General features: G+C 35.5%; 1 protein-coding gene across 1 annotated transcript in view; it reads left to right on the top strand.

Moving 5' to 3' along the window:
- Positions 1–25,187, top strand: part of OTOGL (otogelin like) — a 220,029-nt gene that overhangs the window by 176,812 nt on the left and 18,030 nt on the right. Inside the window, exons 42-52 of the mRNA XM_044679180.1 lie at positions 525–714; positions 1,745–1,959; positions 5,220–5,361; positions 8,619–8,807; positions 13,220–13,432; positions 15,324–15,428; positions 18,027–18,134; positions 19,070–19,171; positions 19,768–19,872; positions 19,978–20,018; positions 22,849–22,912. Coding sequence (XP_044535115.1) covers positions 525–714; positions 1,745–1,959; positions 5,220–5,361; positions 8,619–8,807; positions 13,220–13,432; positions 15,324–15,428; positions 18,027–18,134; positions 19,070–19,171; positions 19,768–19,872; positions 19,978–20,018; positions 22,849–22,912 — 1,474 coding nt within the window. The remainder of the gene's footprint in view (positions 1–524; positions 715–1,744; positions 1,960–5,219; positions 5,362–8,618; positions 8,808–13,219; positions 13,433–15,323; positions 15,429–18,026; positions 18,135–19,069; positions 19,172–19,767; positions 19,873–19,977; positions 20,019–22,848; positions 22,913–25,187) is intronic.

Raw genomic sequence — 25,187 nt, 5'->3', positions numbered from 1 at the left:
TGGACATGTGATTCAATTCCCTTTCCATACTACTTTTTAAAAAGTATACAACAGAGTCTGGTCATTGATTATGTTTTCCATTTCAGTTCCATTTTAGGTCAATAGCACTAAATTTAATGCTTGTAATAATGTAGAGTATCTTGCCAGATTCTTCTGATAACAATTTCAAGCATTTGTGAGATCATAGAGAACATTTTTTGACTATAAGAGATCCATCACTTAAATAACTTCACAGAAAAGAAAACTATAAATTATGAAGGGAAGGGCTTAGATTGCCTTTGGGAAATTGCAAAATTTGCTTGATAACTTCCAATTTCTTATCAGGGAGAAAAAGCTCATCTTTTTAATGTAAAATGTTTTCTGATGTTGTAGTACAGTCAAGAGTCCTGGAACTCCAAGAAACCAAAGTGAAATTTAAAAGTTGATTGATAAGATAAAAACAATAATATGGGAGGTCTTCTTTAAACTGATTGCATATCTATCCAGTTTCATTTTACTCATAAAGTATTTTGGGAATATTTTAGGTAGAAGTGGATTCGATCGTGGTTCCATTACCTTTCTCAGACAATGACCTATCAATTGAGGATACTGGTGCTATGTATGTCGTTAACACACCAGGAGGATTTAGAATCAGATGGGCTCATGTTACAGGAATCATAGATATTCACTATGACTTTTCATCAATTGCTAATCACAGCACAGAAGGACTTTGTGGTGAGAATTGCTTCTTTTATCTCAACTTTTTTTCACAACGTTTTTCCTTTACTGGTTATATTTGTTATATATTTATATTTGTGCTTACTTCCCTTTTTCCCTTTTTATCATACTGGAAGCTTCTTGAAGCCAAGGACTATGTTTCACCCATTTTAGTGTATTCTATATTACCAGGCATACTGTACTTTTATAGATGTTAAGTCCTTAATATCTATTTCTTAAATTTAGTTGAATGTTGGCCCCTCTGCTTTGATTTTCTGATTTTAAAACTGACAGCTTACCGTTGTTTGTCTACGGGTAAGTCATTTAAATTTTTGCCCTCAAATTACTCATTTTATCTATAAGTTGAAAAAAATAATGTCTATCTGCTTCAGAGGAGGGGATTTCCATATTGGAATTCCCCCAAACCAATGACATCACGAATCCAGACCAAATAAGGAGTCAGGGAAGTAAAGTGGAAAGTGCAGTGAATCTGGGATCAAATCCCAATTGTCCATTCTTTCTTTGTTTTTCGCTTTTTCTTCCCCTTTGTCTCTTCCTTCTCTTTTTCCTTCTTCTCTTTCTCTTCCTTCTTCTCCCCCTCTTCCAAATAGAGATAGAAAGAATCTTAAAAGGCATCTAATCCAACCCTCTCCAAGGAAACTGAGGCCCAGAAAAGTTAAATGGCCTTCCATAGCACACACAGGTAGTGGATGTCAGAGGTGAGACTGGCAAATGTACATATGTGTATTTTCCGGCCTATTGAAATTTATAATTTGTGATAACAAGGTCATTTTTCCCCTTATTACATCAGGATTTTCACTGACACCTCTTTAAGTGCTAAATTATCTTTCTCTTTTATATATTCCCTTTTATTTTCTTGTTCGTAGAATTCTAAGATATTATGAGTGTTCTGTATACCTGGGACCATATTCATCTTATGAAGTCCATTTAAAAAAATTCATGTTAAAGGGACTTGGTCATATTCATGATGCTCGTATCCTTTTTTCACTTAATTTTTTCCCCAATAAATATGATGTCTTCTTTTCAGGTGTTTGTAATGATGACCCAGATGATGATCTAAGGATGCAAAATGGCACTATCATTACAAATATGGATGATATTGGATTGTTCATTGAAAGCTGGGAACTTGACAAATTATTTGATGTTACAACAAGAAGACCTGTTAAAAATTGTACTGAAGATGATTGTAGTCACTGTGTAGAGCTGCTAAACAAAACAGCTTTCATTCCATGCCATAAAAAAGTAAGTTGGTTAAAAAATAATGACAATAAACTGTAAACCTAGAATAGTTTTTTACAGTAGCAACTGATATATTCCTTTTTAGATGCAGGTTTCCTATAGAAATCAGAAATATCCTATCTCATGGTTGTTGACTGATTTATTGTCCTTCACTTAAAATCCAACGAATCAGTCAATGAGCATTTTTTAAGCAACTACTGTTTGCCAGGCTCTGTGATAAGCCCTGGGGAAACAAGGAAAGGCAAGAAATAAATATTGCCTAATGTCAAGAAATCCAGAGTTTAATGGGGGAGGCAAAGGTTTCTTTTATGAGGAGCAGAGGGCAAGGTGTTAGCTGAAACTTGAAAGATCCCAGAGAAAAGAGGAGACAGAGATGAAATAGAAGATTATTTCTGGCATGGGGGACAGTCAGTCAAAACACTTGGGATTGGGAGATGGTATATTGTGCAAGAAATAAAAGAGATCAGTGTCACAGGACTGCAGATTAGGTTAGGTAGGAAGATGGAAAAGGTAGGAGGAAACCAAAGGATAAAGGGCTTGACAAGCCAAAAAGAGGATTTTATATGTTGATCCTGGAGGTAATAGGGAGCCACTGGAGTTTACCGCATGAGGGGGTTATGTGGTCAGACCTGTGCTTTAGGAAGATCAATTAATAACTGGGTAGAGAATGGATTAGAGTGAGGAGAGACTCAAGGAAAGAGTCTTTCTGAATAGAGATAGAAAGCTCCTGCAATAATCTAGGTATGGGGTGATGAGGGCCTGCCCTAAAGTGGTATTCAAGGAGAGGAAGGGGCTTATACAAGAGGTGTTGCAAAGAGAGAAACGAAAAGACCTGAGCACTGGTTGGATATGGAGGATGAAAGAGAATGAGGAGTCCAAAAAGATAAAAGCTTGAGTGACTGGAATAATGGTGGTGTCTTTGAGAGTAATGTGGGAAAGTTTGGAAGAAAAGATAATAAGTTCAATTTTGGACAGTTTGGGTTTAAGATATTCATGGGACATCTGGTTCAAGATATTCACTGGGCAGTTGAAAATGTCCAGGTCTAAAGGTTGGGAGAGTTTGCAGTACAAAAGTATAGAATCATAGATAGGCAGATAGATAGACAGAAAAATAGATAGATAGATAGATAGATAGATAGATATAGATAGATAGATAGATAGATAGATAGATAGATAGATAGATAGATAGATAGATAGATAGATAGATAGAAAAATGTCCAAGTCTAGAGAACGGGAGAGTTTGCAATAGACAGAGAATCATTATATATAGTTATAAGTCTATAGGTTGATATGTATGTGTGTATACCATGTGAATTGATGAGATCATCATGTAAATTCATATGGAGAGAGCCCCCAGGAGAGAACCTTGGGGGATCCCCAGGGCTATTCCATGCAATTTAGGTAAAAGCTCATGAAAAGAGTCAGAGAAAGAGTCATCAGATGGGTAGGAGGGAAACAGAAAAAAAGAGAAAGAAGAGAGAATAAAGGCTAAGAGGATTATTAAGAATAATGCCAAAGGCTGCTGAGAGGTCAAGAATGATGAGAATTGAGAAAAGGCCATTAAGTTTGGTAATTAAGAGATGATTTTTTTTCATTTTTGGAAAGGGCAGTTTCAATTAAATGGTGAGGTTGGAAGCCAGCCTGAAAAGAATTAAGAAGTAGTAGAGGTCTGCCCAAATTTAGCCCCAAAATGGAAGAGAGATATAAAAAGATAGCTAGCTAGCAGGATGGATGGATCAAGTGAGGGTTTTTTGAGGATGGCAAATACATGAGTACCTTTTTAGGAAATAGGGAAACAGTATAAAGTAAGATAAATAATAATAGAGAAAGAAAAGTGTTAGAGGATGAACTCTGTTGTGGAAGACAGGAAGAAATAGAATCATTTGTGCATGTGTAAGGATTTGTTTTGGCAAGGAGAAAAAATACCTTTTAATGTGAAACAGAGGTGAAGGGGGACATAGTGCTAGAAAGCATCCAGTTCATTTAAGTATGCATTATAGGCTTCTGGGGCTAAAATAGGGAAATAATTGTGTTCATCTCTGTTTCTGTGAGGATAACTTCTAAAATATCCCAGAGGGTCTGTTCTTTGTATAAAGCAAGGGTTTTTAACCTGAGTTTAAAAAGAGAAATCTGTGGACAGATTTCAAAGAGCCATGAATTTAGATGGGAAAAATATGTTTTTAATTTCTTTAACCTTTTGCTGAAATTTAGAATTTCCTTCAATTATGAATAAAAGAAATGATTTTGATTGTGGTAACTAACCTTCATTTTTACATATTCATATAAACAGCATATTTCTTCTTAAAAATAATAGCAGGTTAAAGGGTAATGACAAATGAATTTGAAACCTAGAAATCAAATGGAAGAAGATTGGAAATGAAACCAAAAACATCACTGAATCTAGGTTAGGAAAAATATAGATCATGAAGGAAGAATAATTGTTTATGGAGAAATGGAAAAAAAAAGGGAATATCATGATAGAAAAAAGAAAAATAGAAGAGGGGTTAAAGAAAAGAAGGGATGAAAACATGAATTATGCTCAGATCTGACAAAGTTAAAAAATTTACTCACATAAGTTTGATATTGTCAGTCATTTCTGAAGGATATTTCATAGCAAGATTTAATTATACCATGTTTAATTAAGGCACATTTCAGGAGCTACACAGCAAATCACAATCGCTTAGTGTCTAGAGAACATAGAACTAGAAATAGTTGTAATATCATAAAACCATATGTGTAGAACCACTTTCTTTTTACTGTCTCTTTCCTAGCAGGATAATGAATTTATGTAAAATAACCTAAGCAATAGGTATCTTGCCCAGAATGTGTTTTCTATGGCTATAAACCAAACATGACTTAATTTAGAGTTTCTGATTATCTTTTTAAATCTGAAATGCTTCAGTGGGAAGCCTTAACCTTTATTTATTTGTTTGTTTGTTTGGACCCCTTTTGCAGTCTGGTGAAATCTATCAGCTATTTCTCAGAATCATATTTTTAAATTCACGTAATACCGAGAATGCCAGAGAAAATGAGTTGTAATGAAAAATGATTATTATAAATTAATTAATTGGTTAATTAATTAAGAACAACAAATTCATGAACTCCAGGTTTAGGAATACCTACAGTAAGAGGATTGAAATGGATTAACATTTACAATCCATGCTTGGAACTCAAAGCAACTATGGGATGATTAGGGTCCTATGTAGGATGGACTAAAGTGTCTCCCTTCTCCTCTTTTCCCCAACCCTCCCCCCCATCTCTAGGTTTTACCAGAGGAGTTTTGTGAGAAGATGTGGATCAACTATACATATTTTTGGAAGTATGAATGTGATGTATTGTCTGCCTACGTAGCTTTGTGCAACAAATATGATATCTGTATACAGTGGAGAACATCAGATTATTGTTGTAAGTAATCAGGGCAGAGAGTCATTCTCCAAGCACATGGTTCGCCCGTAGAAATGCTTTTCTGAATTGAGTGATGCTTTATATTTCTAAAATAATATACCATTTTAGCATACAAACTTCAAATCTTTTTTTAAAAACTCTGACTGATATTTGGAACTACAGCCAAAGGATTTAAAAACTGTGCACACCCTTTGATCCAGCAAAACCTCTGCTAGGTCTGTGTCCCAGAGTGATCAAATGGGAAAAACCCTATTTGTTCCAAATATTTATAGCTCCTCATTTTGTGGTGGTAAAGAATTGGAAATTGAGGGGATGCCCATCAATTGGAGAATGGCTGAACAAGTATGTTTTGTGATGGTAATGGAATACTATGGTGCTACAAAAAATGGTGAGCTGGAAACACCTACATCAATTCTTCTACAAAATGACTGTTATGGAAAAATCATTTATATATTGTCGCACATATAAGGTCTATACCAGGTTTTTTGCCATTTTGGGAGTTTTAGGGGAGGGAAGAATGAGGAGAAAATGAGTTAAAATGAAAAACTATAGTTTAAAATTGTTTTTACATATTGTTGAAGAAAAATATATTTTTTAAAAAGTCTAGTTTTGTCAACTCATTGCTAATCAGTAAAAACTATAAAATATAGTACCCAAGAACTTATTCAGTGTAATAATAAGGTTAAATTTTTCTTTCGAAATGGATGTTTTAAACTTAAAAGTGCTTACGATGATCTTTCTCCCTTAAATTAAAAAAAAAACAACGTTCAATGTAATCCTAAAGCATATGTTAAGTATGTCTACTCCTGATCACTGTTTAGCAGGCATTCTGTAGAATTTCTTTCCTGCTAGATGCAAATTACTTTTGATGCCTGCTATTCAGTTCTTACTTAGACAAAACTAGAACAGCTAAGAGTTATTTCTATTTCTTTTTCAACTTCATCTGGAAATGGACTCGATGTTCAGTACATCTTGGGCAATTGATGTCTTTGTGATGCTTCTTTTTAATAATAGAGAATATACATATTTGAACTCTAAAAACTTCAAGTATTTGTAATTTTATTAACTTCATTAATGTGGATGCACTCTAGTGATCTGGATTGCAACTCTTCAATGACTTAGAAGATAGTATTTAAAACTACTATAGCTAAAAATTGATTGCTTTGGTGTCAATCTGGTATTTATTGTTTCTAAACTTAGATACACCTTTCCAATGTGACTGGTCTTCAAAGAACTCATATTTCACTGACATCTTTCAAAAGCTTGGGTTCAACTCTCTGCCATGAAAAAGCAAAACAAAATGATACAAGACGGGCTAGTAGAGTATTATCAGTAAATAATTATAATGATCATGGTAATAATAAAAGTAATAATAGGAAGTATTCATATAGTGTTTGACAATTTGCAAAGCACTTTATAGGTCTTATCACATTTAAACTTCACTACAACTTTTTGAAGAAGGTGCTATTATTATTCCCATTTAACAAATGAAAAAACTGAGTCTCGGAGGTTCAGCCTTGCTTGGAGTCACAGTCATTATATTTCTTAGGAGAAACCTGGTATCTATTCTTCCTGGTTATAAGGCTAGGTCTCTATCCACTATAAAATTGGTGTCAAACTCAGATATATTGGCTGCTAAGCCATAGAAGGTCCTATATTGACTTAATTTTAAAATATGATAACTATGTCTTATATTTTTATTTATTTTGTTGAATATTTCCCACTGACTTTTTAATCTTTTTCTGGCTACACTCATGAGTATTATGTTGCACATGGCCTTTGGATGGTTTGGCTGATACCTTTGTACTATGCTGGCTCTCAATCACACAATTTTATCTCAATGAAAATTTGATTCTACTTTTATAAGAATTTAAATGGATTTCTTAAAACCAAGAGAATGATTACCAGTTGAATGGATGGTTCTTGAGAGCCCGGACTATTTCATTATTTCGTTGGTGTTCCTAGAATTTTGAAGAATTTTAGATGTAGAACTTACTGACCTTTTAAAAAATTCAGTTTTTTTGTTACATTAAAGTACCCACCAGGTATCCCCATTCCTACTTCCTTTCCCCACACTAGAGAAGGCAACATTTGACAAAAAGTGATGTGTATATAATTCGACAAAAAGATATATGTATATACAAGACTAAGTCTTGCTTGTTTTTATTTATTAGTTCTTTCCCTGGTGGTAGACATACAAATCATTCTTCAAACCATATTTCTGTTGCTGTATATAATGTTCTCTTGACCCTGCTTGTTTCGTTCTTCATAATTTCATGTAGATCTTTCCGTGTTTTTTAAAAAATTAACCTGATGGGGCAGCTGGGTAGCTCAGTGGATTGAGAGTCAGGCCTAGAGACAGGAGGTCCTAGGTTCAAATCTGGCCTCAGACACTTCCCAGCTGTGTGACCCTGGGCAAGTCACTTGACCCCCATTGCCCACCCTTGCCACTCTTCCACCAAGGAGCGAATACACAGAAGTTAAGGGTTTAAAAAAATTAACTTGATTATCATTTTTATAGCATAGTAGTATTCCATTATATGATTATAATGCCACAACTTGTTTAGCCATTCCCCCATTGATGGACATCCCTTCAATTTCCACTTTACCACCACAAAGAGAGCTGCTATAAATATTTTAGAATATATCGATTCTTCTCTTTTCCCCCTGATCACCTTAAGAAATGAACCTAATAGTGGTATTGCTGGGTCAAAAGGTAAACACAGTTTTATAACTTACTGGGCATAATTCCAGATTGTTCTTCAAAATGGTTGGATCAGTTCATAATTCCACCAACACTGTTGCTGTGTCCCTGTTTTCCTACAACCCTTCCAACATTTATCATTTTGCCCTTCTATCATTTCATATATACAGTGATAGCTCATAGCTATTTTGATTTGCATTGTAAGATGTGAAATGTATGACTTTGAATATATTAAGTACAAAAAGTTTGTAGAAATAAAATTAATGTAGCCAAGATTAGAAGAAAAGCAGTAAATAGGGGGAAAATTTATAGACAGTTTCTTGAATAGAGGTTTCGTATCTAAAATGTATAGAAAACTTGATGACCTTTTAAAGCACTTAATGACTTAACTTTGACTGCACAATAGTTATTTATCAGTGACTAAAAGATTACCAAATTTTCCTCAAGAATCTAGTGCTGTTTCATATGGGAAAAACAGAGTTAAGTGAATGCTTGATTAATGTATATTCTATTGACTTGAATTGTGTTACCCTTAAACTCTGTTATCTCACAGCTTTGAGTTGTCCTGAAGGCATGGAATATCAGCCTTGTGCTCAATCTTGTACGGTCAAAACATGTCAGAACAAATGGTACTTTGAAGAAGACCCATCTTGCCAACATTTTAGAGAAGACTGTGTGTGCACAAATGGGACTATCCTTCATAGACCAGACTCCTTTCTGTGTGTTCAAGAAGAAAAATGTGGTGAGTAGCAGAACAAAGGGATTTGGCAAGCATTTCATTTGTAAAACTGATTACATTAACTTTTCCTTCCATTGCACACTTAGCAATAGACTTGGAGTCAATGGAGGTAAAGTGAGAAAAAAAGAAAGAATGAAGGTGGGAACAGACTTTAAATGAGTTAGAAGTTTAATTAGTTTCAAAAGTGAGAGGCTTTCTTCTCAGCCTCACATTGTAACTAAATAAACGATATTTTGTCTGCTTCTCAAATCACTTTTTCTTCTTTATGTTGGCAGATGAAAAAATGCAAAATTAAGGACCTTGCTGCTTTAACATAATATGTGTTAGAACATTAATTTTATTAATCTTCCATCTTTCCTAGCTGTTGTAAAATTAGGTTTCAGATTATTGTACTGTGGAAAGAATATTCATCTGAACCCCAATTTGGTACCCCAAAATAACCTTTTGAATTTAAAGCAAAAATCTTACATTTGAAACTTCTGAAATGCATCTTTCTGAGGCCATGGGTGGAGTTTTCCTTCCTCTTGTCTAACATGCTAGGAGATGTTGTACATGCATTGTGTGATGATTCTTTTTTTTTAAACTCTTAACTTCTGTGTATTGGCTCATAGGTAGAGGAGTGGAAAGGGTGGGCAATGGTGGTCAAGTGACTTGCCCAGGGTCACACAGCTGGGAAGTGTCTGAGGCCATTGTGTGATGATTCTAAACATAGTATGGTTGGTTATTCCTCAAGTCCAGAAGACCTTCCTCTTGTCCCAATTGAAGTGTGTGTGGCAATCAAAGAGGCTTGGGAAAAGGACATTGCAAAGGATATTATTGACAAATAAATTGGAGGGCTACTCTTCCCTTGGAATTAGGGACTAAGAAGGTGCAGTCTTACTCTGGGTTAGGGTAGTGGGCTTGCATAGGAAGTGGCTAGAAGAGCAGCCAGTCACGCATAGCTCATGCTTTCTCTTTCTCTTCCCTGTTTTTCATTATTTCATAATTATAAAATTAAAATATGATTTCCAGAGAATTTTGATTGTAATTATAGATAAGGATCACAGATTTAGAAGTTACTGTTATTTTCTAATTGGATTTAAATGAGATAGAATTGCATAAAGTTGCCAGCCTCACTCTGTTCTAGATCCATCCAAGTCCAGTGGCAAGCAAAAGTCAAGACAATCGGTGATGTCCCGGAATGCAGACTTTGGGGTCTTTGATATCTTATCAAGTTCTGAAAACTCCACTTCAGCTGCCTTCATGGTTATTGGAACAAATTGTTCTCATATGCCCCATTCCATTGGGGAAATCTTCACATCCTTGGGGTGGACATCCCCCAACTCACCAAAGGGTTTGAGATCTCCTGATTACCCTCAACCTGCTTTAGCCCATCTACAACATGGTTTTATCAGACCATAGCCACTGTGAATGCTACAATTTCTGTCTTTAGAGCTAGAAGGAAGTGTAAAGGAATCCAGTCCAACTGACTTATTTTATAGATGAAGAAACTAGTGATCAATATTTTAATCATTTACCCAAGATCACATAGTATTATCATTGGTAGGATTTGAACCCAGGTCTTCCAGGTCTTAATTCCAGCACTCTGTTGACATCACCATACTACGTCTTATGAGGTAAAATGGTAAGATAGACAAATATTACATAGACAAGAGAAGTGAGATCTAGATATGGTGTGAAAAGCTAGAGTAAAAGAATGCTGAAGATAAAATATACACTAGAAACAAGTTTGTCATTTTAAAAATGGTGTGCACAAGTGAAGTTCTTATCAAATACATAAGATGCTGCAATCTATATTTTGTTTAAGCCTTAGTGAAATCAGGTGGCAATGAGAAACATTCGACATTGGGAAATGGAAGGCTGATTTGCTTTTAGAGTTATTGATTCTGGTGGTGTGTCAAAAGGTTCACACTTTTTTCACAATAAGACATCTATAAAAATAAAATAAAATATGAAACTCTGTAGTCATGGTTAATTTTGTATAGTGTTTAACAGTTCTCAGTATTTATCTTCACAAAAATTATGCATGTTAAGAGATGTTAGTATTTATTAGCATACCTATTTCACAGATAAGAAAACTGAAGCTGATTGGTGAAGTGATCTAGAACTTGGATGAACATCCAGAACCTGAATCCAAATCCATTCATTCCAAAGCAAGCTTTCTTTCCATTATATCATAACTACCTAATCATTACTTAATTATCCAATAACAAAAGAAGCAAAGCATTTCACATATATGGGGTAATCCAAACATCTAAATATATAGTTTTGGATAGCCTGCATTATCTCACTGGGTCATCATAACAACTCTGGGAGATTATTATTATTGTCCCCATTTTATTGATGAGAACCTTGAGTCTATAAGAGGTTAGTAGTTAGCCAATCTTGAAATCAGGTCTTTCACCTCTTGATCAACAAAACCATTTTGATAATAAAATATTTAAATATATATACATATATTTGAATGTATACTCAAATCTTTTCAATATTATGAATATATATTTACATACCATCCTGACCTTAAAAAATTAATATCATTTCCTTTTTATTCTCTACTTTTGTTTATTTGCAACAATTTGTTATTTTCAAGAAAAATCAAATTTGTAATTTAAGGAGGTAGTATTGTAAGGTAGAAAAAGAACTAGAATTATAGTTAGAGGTGGTAAGTTTAAATCCTGGTTCTATATTTCATTCATGACCTTGAGCTAGTCACATAACCTTTACTGGTTTCATATTCCTTATCTTTATTGTAAGGAGTTTAAACTATATGATTTCTGGCTCTAATCATCTAATCTGATCCTGTAATTTATAAATGGTATAAATTAGATTCAGTGAGTCCAAATCTCCTACCCCTTCTTTGTACATTTAACTGGGGCCCAAATGATTAAATTTTTCTCACAGATTCATAGAGAGAGAAAAGAACAGAACTGTGACCTATGAATTTCTTGATAAAATAAAAATGGATATAATGATAGAATTAAAATGGATAAAGACTATTCATTATTATCCTTATAAGTCCAGTTATTTTTCTCTATGCAGATGATTCTCAGAATTATTTATTGAGTCTTAATCTCTCCCTTCAATGCTAGTCCCAACTCCAACTGCCTATTGGACAACTCAAATTGGATACCCCTTATAGATCTTAGACTAAGCCTTTATGAACTGAATTCTTTATTTTTTTCCCTAAACCTTTCCTTCTTCCTAAAGTTGTTATTATGGTTGAGGTTATTGCCAACCTTCTAGTTACCCATGCTCGAAATCCAATCTTGCAACCTCTCCTCTCCCAGTTTTCATATCTTTCATATAGTTGCCATGTTCTGCCAATTCTAGATTTGCAGCATCTCCAATGTCCAATCCCTTTTTTCTTCTAACACTGCCATCACCCTGGTGTAGGTCCTCATCATGTCAGACCTGGTCTATTGTAATAACCTTCTGGCTGATCCTCCTATTTAAGTCGCTTCTCACTCTGGTCTATCTTTCCCATTCAACTGTCACATTTATTTTCCTAAGGAGAAGGGCTGAACATGTTACCCACTATTCAATAAACTCCAGTGACTCTCTAGCATCTTCTTTCACATGTTACTCGATCTCTGGATTTGATGCATCTTCACTGACTGTTCCTCATGCCCAAAATTTCTTTCCCTCCTCATTAGACCAGGACTAACATCCCACCTTCCACAAAAAGCCTTTCCTAATTTCCCTTAATACCAGTGGCTTCCCTCTTACATGGTTGCTTTATCTCATCTGTTTCTTATTTGTACATTGTTGCCTTCATGTTCTCTTCCTCATTAGATCGCAAGTTCCTGGAAAGCATTGTTTTTATTTTTGTCTCTGTATCTCTAGCACTTAGCAGAATGCCTGGCATATAGTTGACTCTTAAAAAAATATTTGTTGACTTGATTTGACTTAACTTCATCTTAGATAAAAATAAAAAAAATGAAAAATTTTGGTTATGTAACAAAGTAAATGTTTTTTTCACATGGAAAAATGTAAACCTATAAGACAGGAAATGGTGAAAATGATAGCTGGCATCCATATAATCCTTAACATTGTGATAAGTACTTATTTTGACCATTACACAATTGTGAGGCAGCTACTATATGTATTACTCTCTCTATTTTGACTATGAGGAAATAGGGGTTCAGAAAAATTCAGGGATTTTTCCATCACATAGCTAATAAATGTCAAAAGCAAAAATCAAACCTAGGTTGGTTGTTTTTTTTTTTTTCTCCTGATGCCAAGACCAGCACTCTTTCTACTAGACAATATTTTGTCTCTTTTCTAACACTTAGGGAGGGAATTTAGGCTGATGATACTGCCTTTTGTGATATGTTAGAAGGTAGAATAATACCCTGCAGACTTTTTTCTTCTATAATAATTAAATCAACTCTTGTAACACTATTTATTTCTTTTAGCATGTACGGACAATAAGGGCCAACCCCGCACTTCTGGAGAGATTTGGAATGGATCAGAGGAAGGGTGCTGCCTTTACGAATGTTTGGAAAATGGAAATGTGATTCCTTTAGAGCCCAGTTGTATTGAAGAATTGCCTCCAACTTGTGAAAGAGAAGGAGAAATTGTCAACATCATCATGAACATGGAGTCGTGCTGTCCAGAGAAACTGTGTGGTATGTATGTAACAGCTGGAGTGTGGCTTCCCGAGAAAAGTAATCCTTCCTTGCATTCACCAGACTCCTTATTTGTGCCTGTTTTCAAACTGCACTAGAATTGCTGTACTCATCTTAGGGCATGTCCTTAAGGCTGGCTTGGCTTTCCAAAAGCAAGCCTTGTGGAGGTTTGCTTCTGAGTTATTAAAAATCAAACAACCAATGTATTCTCAGATACTTCCCAGCTCTGTGACCCTGGGCAACTCACTTAACCCCCATTGCCACCCCTTACAGCTCTTCTGTTTTTGAACCAATACATATTATTGATGCTTCCATTGATTGCCTAGCCCTTGCCATTCTTTCATCTTAAAACTGATTCTAAGACAGAAGGTAGGGGGCAACTGGGTGGCCCAGTGGATTGAAAGTCAGGACTGAAGACAGGAAGTCCTGGGTTCAAGTCTGATCTTGAACACTTTTTTTTTTTTTTTTTTGCTATACATCCCTAGGAAAGTCACTTAACTCCCATTGCCTAATCTTATGGGGAAAACCAGGGGAGTGAACTTAAATATTATATGTGGGTTCAGAAGGGTGAGTAGGAGAAAGGAATGACAAAAGGTGGGACCAAACAAGATAGGGAAATTGGGTTAAGCTGTTAAGGGAAAAGACAGAAGTAACTATCACCCTGCCTCACCTAGACAAGGGGCCTGTGAAAATTAGCAAGCAAATGACAAGAGTTTGTAACAAATTTAATTAAGGGAACTATGGTCTAAAGCAGTGATTCCCAAAGTGGGCACCACTGTCTCTTGGTGGGTGCTGTAGCAATCCAGGAGGCGGCAATGGCCACAAGTGCATTTATCTTTCCTATTAATTGCTATTAAAATTAAAAAAAAATAATTTCCAGGATGCTAAGTAATATTTTTTCTGGAAAGGGGGTGGTAGGCCAAAAAAGTTTGGGAACCACTAGTCTAAAGGATGGGAATAGGGGTTTCTACACTTCCAGACTATGGGCAAACCACAGGGTCAGGGGAGGGACTTATCTACACTGAACTGAGAACTAAAGCAAGACAAGCCCCCCAAAAAAAGCAGGACTGAAGTGGGTATCCTCACAGCAGAGTCCTGACACACTCCAGCAATGTTGCAGCTCCTCCAAGACCACTATCAGCACTCCTTCAGGTGGGTAGATTCTGGGAGCTAACCCAGCCCAAGTTAACCTGCAGCTCAGGTTGGGATTAATAGTCTCTTCCAAAAATCTCCCACAAGTAGATGACTGTCTTCCTTCTGGATATCAAGAAGTCTGGGTGCAAACTCTACTTCCTCTGAGGTCTCCCAGGATCAGTTACAACTTGTCCCAACCACCATGGAGTCCGTCTCAGAGAGAGAGCAAGCCACTTCCTGTTTCCCCATTCCATTTAGAATTCTCCAGCCCTTTCTTCTAGGTCTCCTAAATAATAATTCAGTAATATTCCTCACAACACTAACCCTTACTACTCTTCTGCCTTGGAGCCAATTCACAGTATTTATTCTAAGACAGAAGGAAAGAGTTTTAAAAAAGAGAGAAGTCAGAAATTTAAAAAAACCCCACAAATCTACAAATTATTAAAAAAATCTACAAATATACACAATTTTACAAATCTACAAATTATAAAAAAAATCAACACATCTAAAAAGAATTTTAAAATCCATAAAGGAGTTGTTTATGGGGCCATTAATGGGTAACAATCTAGATTTTCAAAAATGACTTTCACATTCTGAACTATGACATTTAAGGACATTTCTTTCTTTTCCACCCTCTTTATATCTGGGGAATAGGGTACATGTTAGAAGTCCCACTCTCATATTTTCAATTTAGCATGGGACGATCTGCTCTTTTACTCATGATTGTTGTGGACTTCATTTCTTTTTTTTCCCTCAGCCTGTGACATGACTTTGTGTGAAACTGATATTCCAACTTGTAAAAGTACTGAAAAATTATTTGTAGGCTTCAGCCCACTTCACTGCTGCCCACAATACCAGTGTGGTAAGTAATACATCCCTACGTACAATGTGTACACAGTACAGACACATAAACTTGCATGGGTGTAGTATAATATACACACAGATCCAAACTATGTAAGTGTACAGGATATCTGTGGAGGGCATGGACAAGGGTCAAGGGCAGACACAGATGGATTGTCATTTGCATTCTTGGAAGGGACTCTCAAATCTGCAAGATCACAGTGCCATTTGAATATTAAGTGTAATATAGATGTATAGTATAATATGTGTTACAGAGAGGAGGGCTTAACAGTTTGCAGGCTTTTGCTGAGTGCTTATGTCAGTTAAGAAGTTTTAGAATCTTGGAAGAGTTTCAGTTGGACCTGGGAACTCGTGGAGGGAACCAGGGCTAGCCGAGCTCCTTCTGGAGATTGAAACCTTAACCTAGTTTTGCAGTTTTTTGAAATTTGTTACTTTAGATAAAACCTTTGAATCTCCCCATCCTACCTCATTTCCTACCTTCAATTCCCTTACCTAAATGTCTGAGAGGAGTGAATAAGGAGAGTGAATCAGAGAGTTAGTTCAAATCTGTGAGAATTTAGCCCTACCCTTGAAGTAATTTATCCAGAGAGGTTTTGTATCCATCATCCTAATCCCTTTTGATTTCAAAATCACCTTGAGAGCTGACTAAAGGCAGAACCTTTCTCAGACTCCATTCCTGCTTCCCTTCCTCCACCTGAGGTTTCTCTAAGCAGCTCTTAGGGCTTCCTTGATCCTTTTACCCTGACAATCTAACCTGAGAAGACAATAAACCCCTTTGTGTTTAAACAGATCGTTTGGTTACTTCATTAGTTAATTAGTAAGAAAGGGAAGAAGAGGAATAGAATCAACATACTCTGGGTTTGAGGGAAGCCGGGTATCCATCTTGAAGGAAGGTGTAACTGCAAACAAGTCCCTTCCTGTGAAATTAACTAAAGCCTGTTGTTAATTTCAATCAGTCTATTTCCCTTTAGTGTTTGTCTTTAGCCTGAGTCCTAGTCTGTATTCCCTACTGCTGTTTGCTTGTTTAAATTAGTTCATCATCTCCCTGGCAATCCTTGTTACCTCAGTGTTATACTCCCTGAACTCAGACATTCCCTTATTTCTCCTACCACCTCAACTGCCATCCTTCATCATTGAACCTTCCTTACCCACTATATTGCCTTGTCTTATTCCCTGATCCTACCAATTATTACCCCTAGCTTCAGCCTCATAATATATCCTGCATCTCCCTATTACATCCTACCTAATCCCCATATTACCTCCCTTCCAAATCCTCTATAACAAATATTATGACATAAAAGATGTATATTATAATAATATAATAGATGTACATTATAGATATAATTATATATAAGATAATAAGATTAGATAATATATAATAGTACAATATAGTTAATATATATGTAATAATATAATATGTAATATAGATAATATATAATACAGTTGTATATAATATAGTTATACATATATACATGTATCTGTGATCATTAACATATTTATACATGCATTGCGTATAATGTACATGTATGTAGACCTAGATACCTGTATAACACACACACATATATATATAAATATCATACACAGAGGACATGAACATATCTAGACTTATATATATATGTGTGTAGATATACATAGGTATAGATATATTCTATGTATAAAATATATATATATGGATACAGATGGTTTCCAAAATCTCAATGTAGATGATAGCTATTAAAACTATTAAATAGGAGGCAGCTAGGTGGCTCAGTAGATTGAGAACCATGAAGTCCTGGGCTCCAATCTGACCTCAGACCCCTTCTTGCTATGTGACCTTGGGCGAGTCACCTAACTCCCGTTGTTTAGCTCTTATCATTCTTCTGCTTTGGAACTAACAGACAGCATTTATTATAAAAAGGAAGATGAGGGTTAAATAAAAAATCGTCTTAAATATTTTAACTGTTAAAACTATTAAGGCTTATAGATCTAAAGAAGTGAAACACATCATCTAATCAGAGTAGTGAATTATATTCTCATTCTTTATAACACTTGGGAAACTATAGAACAGCATTTGTTCATATTTTTCTAAGAGCAACTTTTTGGAAAAATTCCCTGAGGCATATAGACATCTTATATGTTTCTATTACTACTACTAGGGTCTCTAAAGCTAGTCAGTCTTCAGTATGACAGCATCAAACTGATATTGTGATGACTATTCTTGGTCTCACAAAAAATAAAAGAGAAAGAATCATTTCTCTTTTTCCTTGGTCGAGGTGGCTAACTATGGGCACAGAATATACTTTGTTGGTTAGGTACTGCTCAGATTGGTCTATGTCATATACTGATAGAGTATATTAGAAAACAATTCTGATGTTTTATAGAGAGAAAGGAATAAAAGTTGTTAATTGGAAATTTTTTTAAAAAGGGAAAAATAAAAAAAACTTTTATTTGCTTTATTTAGCCTTATTTTACTTAAAAAAAACTTTAGGAGTGGGAAGAGAAGGGTGAGAGAGACAGTTTGGATTATATAACTTCAGAAAACTCATGTGGAAATTTAGTACATGTAATTGGTAAAATAAAAAATCTTTATAATTGAAAAAAATTATTTTTCTTTCTATAGTATGTGACATTTTGGAGTGTCCTGAACCTCCTCCAGCTGACTGCAGGGAAGATCAATTTGAGATTCAAGTCCAGCGGGGAGAACCTTGCTGTTACTCCCCTTTTTGTGGTATGATGGTTTTAGCCCATTGTTCTTGGAAGAAGGAAGAATTGAATAGGAGAAACACCTTAATTTGATATTGATTTTTGAAATTTGTTGCTGTGTGTTCTGATCTTTCAATTCAGAGAAATCTACATAGAGCTACTGAAACCAGTGGACTCTCTCTTTTGTATCTATCTAAAATGTCGAGAAAGTAAACTCACAGCTGTACTCGAGCTAACTTGTCCCAATTGTTATGACCTCCCTCTAAGGAAGGTGGTCTTAACTTGGGCTGATGAACTGTTTTAAAAAGTGTTTTGATAGGGGGCAACTAAGTTGCTTAGTGGATTAAGAGCCAGGTCTAGAGATGGGAAGTCCTGGATTCAAATCTGGACTTAGACACTTCCTTTCTGTGTGACTGTACAAGTCACTTTACCCCCATTGCCTAACCCTTTCTGGAACCAATACACAGTATTGATTCAAAGATGGAAGGTAAGATTTTTTTTAAAGTGTTTTGATAAATATCCATCAAAATATTTGAGTTTTCTTTTGTCATCAAATGTATTTTATTTTTATGCATTCATTTAAAAATATTATTCTGAGAAAGGTTCCCTATTAGAACTACTAGTTGGATTTGTCTACTAGACTTAAAGACCCAGCTAGCTTCTGGCTCTATAAATATTACTTAGTAATACTAATAACAACCAAAAACCAAAATGTTTTACCTGGTAAAAAATGTCAGTTACATTTTTTTCTTGAAGAAACTTTGTCTATTGTTTTTGAGAATATTTTTCAAGGGAGTTATAAAGTAATAATCCATCAAAAAGCATTATTAATTTGCTAGGTGCAGTGATATAAGTACAAAGAATGAAACAATCCTTAAGTGCAAGGAGTTTGCATTCTAATGACTCAGAGTATCTCTAATAGCAGTTTTATCTTTGATGTTTTTTGGTCTTTTCCTCCAGTTTGTGAACCTTGTACTGAGCCTATTCCATTGTGCACAGAGGGAGAATTTCTCACCGTGGATCTTGATACCACACATCTTTGTTGCCCTCAGTATTACTGTGGTAAGTCCAATTTAATTAAAAGATTACTATGTGTTTAGCCTTTGCTGGTGATTAAGACATCTTGAGTATTGGAAGAGGATCAAATTAGATGTTTGCTGTGAGACCAGATACTATAATTCACACCCAAATTCTCCAGGCACAGGTTAACCATGTCGTAGAGTTTTCTTATATGTTTAATTTTGGATTGTGGCTCTGCTCCTCAAAGTGGGTCCTTATCTCCCAGAAGAACTAGCTTGACTTTTTAGGATGAGGGTCTCATATCTACCTGAGTTCATAAATCTTTCTCTTCCCATCTCCCTCACCAGCTATTTTCCAAGGAACCCTCATGAGTTTTAGCTGGCATAGACATGAGAGCTGCCATACTATCTATTCATTATTTTATTCGTTCCTACCATGAAGGAATGTGGTGTCTGACCAGTTGGGTCAATAGTTAGTTTTGGTCATATATCAACTGAATCCTTTTTGATTAGGGAAGGCCACTGAGAGTTGATTTCAGTAGGAGCAATAGACTTACGGATCGAATTAATTTTGAGGAATATTATTGCTTTTCTTTTCTTTCTTTTTTGTTTGTTTATTTGTTTTGCTTTTGCTTTTAGTATGTGAGCAGAATCTTTGCTCCCCACCTCCACTTAACTGCCCGGAAGATAAGAAACTTGTGAAAGAAAATGTGTCAGGACAATGCTGTCCGGAGTGGCATTGTGGTAACTAACCTTGATTTTTACATATTTCAGAGTAACAGTATGTTAATGCATTTCACAGTAATTTATTTTGGTGGATGATAATGTATTATTTTTTCCCCTTTTTAGAATGTAGCTGTGAAAATATTGTTATACCAACTTGTAATGTGGTAAGGACACTTATTTTGGATTACTCCTATCTTTTGCTTTTTTTCTTGAATTCTCCTGAGAGGCACTGGAAAGTAGGCAGAGGATATGGTTTAATTTGTATTAACCAAATGGGATTAATGAGAGCTAACATTCATATAGTGCTTTAAGGTTGCAAAAGGCTTTGGACTTCACAGCAACCCTTGTAGATTTCATTGTTTTCTCCACTTTGAGGAAAAGGAGACAGACTCAGAGATTAAATAATTCCTAGGGCCACATAGTTCATAAACGTCTTAGGTAGGATTTGAACTTAGGCCTTCCAGACTCCAAGCCCAATGCTATCTCCTGTACTGTGCTTACTTTATCATGCTACTTTCTTCATTTATCATTTAAAGGTCAAGTTGTACACTTATTATAATGTTATTATTTTATAGGCATTTATTTATTCATTCATTTACTCTTTCAAAAATTTGCTTATTTATTATTTCCATTGCATATAGAAAGTTTTTGGCAATGTTTTCTGATATTTTGGGATTCAGATTTTCTCCTTTCCTCCCTCCCTTCTGACTGATTGCATTGTAATGTTATGTACATTTCAGTCACTTTTCAGTCATGTCTGACTCTTTGTTACCCCATTTGGGGTTTTCTTGGCAAAGACACTGGTTAGGTTAAAGATACTGGAAAGGTTTGCAATTTCCTTCTCTAGCTCCGTTTTACAGATGGGAAACTGAGGCAAACAGGGTTAAGAGACTTCCCTAGGGTTGAACAGCTAGTAAGTTCTGAGACCAGATTTGACTTCAAGTTGAGTCTTTCTGACTCCAGGCTCATCACTCTACCCACTGCATCACCTAGCTGCTATGCACATATTAGATACTTAATGTTGAATGGCCACTGAATTAGTCAAACTCATCTTTTAATAATAACATACATTCCTTATATTGGCGTGACACTTTTAACTTTTTCAAAATGCTTTGATATTGCCTGTTTCATCTAATGATCTCATATGGATGATCCAAAAAGACATACTTGGATGCTTCTTTATGGTGCTAGTTCTAACAGGTTCATGCTAGAAAAACTTCACATCCATCAGTCTATGTCTGCCTTCTGAGGACCACCTTAATTAAGCTCAAAGTATGCCATCCCCAGCAGGCTATCTACATGGAGACACATTGTTTAGCCATAGTGATCCCTGGAAGAAAGAAAAATGCAAAATAAAGCACAGTCCTATGAAACCACATTTCCTTTCCTTTCCTTTCCTTTCCTTTCCTTTCCTTTCCTTTCCTTTCCTTTCCTTTCCTTTCCTTTCCTTTCCTTTCCTTTCCTTTCCTTTCCTTTCCTTTCCTTTCCTTTCCTTTCCTTCCTTCCTTCCTTCCTTCCTTCCTTCCTTCCTTCCTTCTTTCCTTTCTCTGGCTTTCAATCCACTTAGCCAACTATCTGCCCTCTATGCTCATTCCTTTTTTAACAATAGTAATGATAGAGTAACAGAGAAGTGCCACATGGTGCTAAGAATAATAGCTTCTAGAGCATCTGAACAAATATTAACTATTGGTCCTCTAAATGTGAGATTCTTGTCCAATCATCTCTTTCATGCTCATTGAAAGCCTATGTAGTCTGCATATTACTGGATATCCTGAATTATGTTACTCTGGATATTATTAGTATAAATAAAACAAGTGGACATCAGAAAGATATAGTTAAATGGAAGGATGGTTCACAGGTTCTCCTTGAAAGACAAATAAGGGAGTTAAAGGAGGACTTTTACACATCTGAAGACAATAAGAAAAATCATTTTATGAGTATTTTGGTCTTCTTGTATCAAAATGTTCATGATTAGTATAAAAAAGACGACTATCATTTTCTAATGATCGGCCAAATGGGAAGCTGAGGCAAGGTAACTCTGTCCAGATGAATCAACTCAAGGTGTCCTCAGTAGCTGGTCTTGTTATATACATATTATATATAATAGATTTTAATTATGCATATAGAATTTAATATTTTATATATAGTTAACTATAATTAAGAGTTTGGAGGATGTGGTGACATATTTCTCCAGGGAGGAATGGAAGCATCCAAACATAGGAACTCAGAAGTACTACAGGATGTGACATGGGAGAACTACGGAAACCAGGTCTTCATTGGAATTCTAGTCCCCAGACTTGATACAATTTTCCATCTGTAGCAATGGGACAAATCATGGGTTCCACATGTTATGAGATAGTCCACACCCTCATAGAGTTTATAATCTTGTAAGGGGACCTAGCATATGTAGGGAAAACTACAATACAAAACAGGATATAAATGTAAACGGAACATAGAAATAGAATACAAGATGAGAGAAATAATATCTTGAATTGGAAAGAGTGGACCTGGAGTCAGGGGATTCCCAGTTCTATTACTGATATACCACTTGACCATGGGGAAATCACTTTGTCTTTCTTTATCTGGCTTCCTCATTTCTCATGTTGGGATAATAATACTTGCACTATGTTCTGTCAGGGTTGCTGTGAACAAGGTGTTTTGTAAACCTTAAAATTTTGTATAACTGTGAATTATAGAACTGAGTTAAACCCCATCTCAGAAACCTACTGGCTTCATGATCTTGGGCAAGTCAATTAACTTTTCCATCTCAGTTTACTTATCTGTGAAAAGAGGATTAAAAATAGCTTCTTCATTCTAGGCCTATCTAGGTGGACAAAATGAGATCGTAGAAATAGTAGAAGATAGTAGAAGTCTTCTAGCTTTTTTTACTGATGAGAAAACTGAAGCTTCGAGTCTATGATTCTGTAAGTTGTGGCACTGAAAAGTGTTGCTTAATACTATTGATAATCTCTTTTATTTCTTTTTAATTAACAGGGTGAACTCACTCTAATAGACCAAGACTTTCAAAGTGATTGTGGATGTCAGAAGTACCTCTGTGGTAACTGTCCTAATTACCCTTCCCTCCCTCTAATAATAAGTGAATTAGTGTTATACAAAGGTTATTAGTGCCAACGGTGAGGAAGGATCTAAAATTATTATTTTTTTCATTTGTGCATGACTGGCTCCTTTTTAAATTGGTTATTTTAGAGTATAAATAATTTGGGAGCATTAATCTGCTTGCTTTATTTATTTAGTAAAATAATTGAGGTCATTTCTTTTCACTAATTCTGAAATCCTTCATTAACCCTGCTGTCTTGTGGTCTCACTTTAATTTGTGTATCCTCCTGACTAATGCTCAGTTTCTAGCACTTAAAAACTATGAATCTTCAGGATTTAGCAACAAGACCCAAGAAGAAATCACCCATCCATCATCTGACAAATGTTTATCTGAGCAGAGCTATACACCATGTAGGCAGCTAGGTGGCACAGATGGAGTGCTGGGCTAGATTCAGGCTGACCTGAGTTTAAATCTTGCCTCAGACAGTTGCTCCTTATGGGACCTTGGACAAATGACTTAATTTTGTTTTCCTCAGTTTCCTCATCTGTAAAATGAGCTGGAGAAGGAACAGGCAAACTACTCAAGTATCTTTCCCAAGAAAATCCCAAGCAAGGAGCTGGACACATAATTTAAATGATTGAACATTCTATCATCTATCTATCTATCTATCTATCTATCTATCTATCTATCTATCTATCNTCTATCATCTATCTATCTATCTATCTATCTATCTATCTATCTATCTATCTATCTATCTATCTATCTATCTATCTAAATACATATACTATCTACATAATCCAGCCATCAAGTGGCAAGGTGCATAGAGTATTGGACTTGGAACAGGAAGTTCTGAGTTTGAATTTGTTCTCAGGCACTTAAGACTGTGTGACCTTGGACAATTCATTAACCTTCTTTCAGCCTCACATTCCTCATCTGAACAATGGGAATGATAATAGCACCTACCCCTGGGGGTTATTGGGAGAATCCAATAGGGCTGAGTTAAGGAAGGAAACGATAGAATATATTCAGAATCCCCAAAGCCTTAGTGCTATTGAAAGCTAAAAATGGCACTGGATTTTGGGGACATCCCATATAAAGCATTTTATAATACTTAAAACCCTAGACAAAGCTTTATTATACTATCTAGTGGTGCGGGTGGGATATGCATATGTGAAGTTAGGGTGATATTATTATGCAGCCAAGGTGGTAGAGTGGATAGAGTATCTAGCCATGAGTCAGGAAGACATGAGTTCAAATCTAGATTTAGACACTTATTGACAATGTGACCCTGGGAAAGTCACTTAACCCTGTTTGCCTCAGTTTCCTCATCTATAAAAGTAGCTGGATAAGGAAATGGCAAACTACTCCAGGATTTTTTTGCCAAGAAAACCCCAGATGGGGTCACAAGAGTCAGACATGATTCAAAAACTAAACAACAATCCCAAATTATGCATCACAGCTTTGTAGCCAGTTAAAATTTGGTTAAAATTGTATTCTTCAAAACAACAACAAAGATGAGGATGGCATTAACTCTACATTTATGTAATTACATAAATTTCATAGCTATAAATATGTAATAGGTAATTTTGCAAGTCCAAAAAGAGTTCAAAAGTATAAGTGCAAAAAGAATTGAGAAAGAAGAAGTCAGCATGGGCAAATGTTATTAGGGAAAGTTTGATAGAGCACTGTAATAGAGGAATAATAGCAACATTGAGAGATGACTTGGAATTGGGAAGACTTTGGATGAAGCTCCACCTGATACACAAACTTACATCCAGGGTCACTTAATCTATCTGTGCCCCAGGGAATCTGCCATATAAATAACACAGAAGAAACTCATCTGCTTCAGAAGGGAAAGTTTCCTTGTCAGGAGGTCTCCATAATAATGCAATTATAGTACAGATCCAAAAACAAATTTGAGAATAGCAGCAAACTATATTGAATAAAAATGGTGGGAAGAAACTAGATGCAGACAGATCAGTTATGGGCACTGCAGTAAATCTCTTTGGAGATGCATAAGGTCTGGACCAGTGGTGATGGAGTAAATGCATGGGATGAAGGAGAAAGATAGTAAAAAAGAAAGAATCAGTATGACTTGTGTCTGATATTATCAGCAAAGGCTTTTTAGTGCATATGTTACATTTATTTTAATGAAAAAGGTATTGAAATTTCTAAATGTAGAATGTATCTTGGTAACATTCTCTGAAAATTTTGGAAATTCCCATTTTAGCTATGTATCTTAAAGTCACAGCTCTATTCAGATAATAACAAAAAC

Source organism: Gracilinanus agilis, chromosome 5, assembly GCF_016433145.1.
Source record: "Gracilinanus agilis isolate LMUSP501 chromosome 5, AgileGrace, whole genome shotgun sequence".
NCBI lineage: Eukaryota > Metazoa > Chordata > Mammalia > Didelphimorphia > Didelphidae > Gracilinanus > Gracilinanus agilis.
The sequence above is the reverse complement of the archived record's forward strand: the minus strand, read 5'-3'. Positions and strand labels throughout refer to the sequence as shown.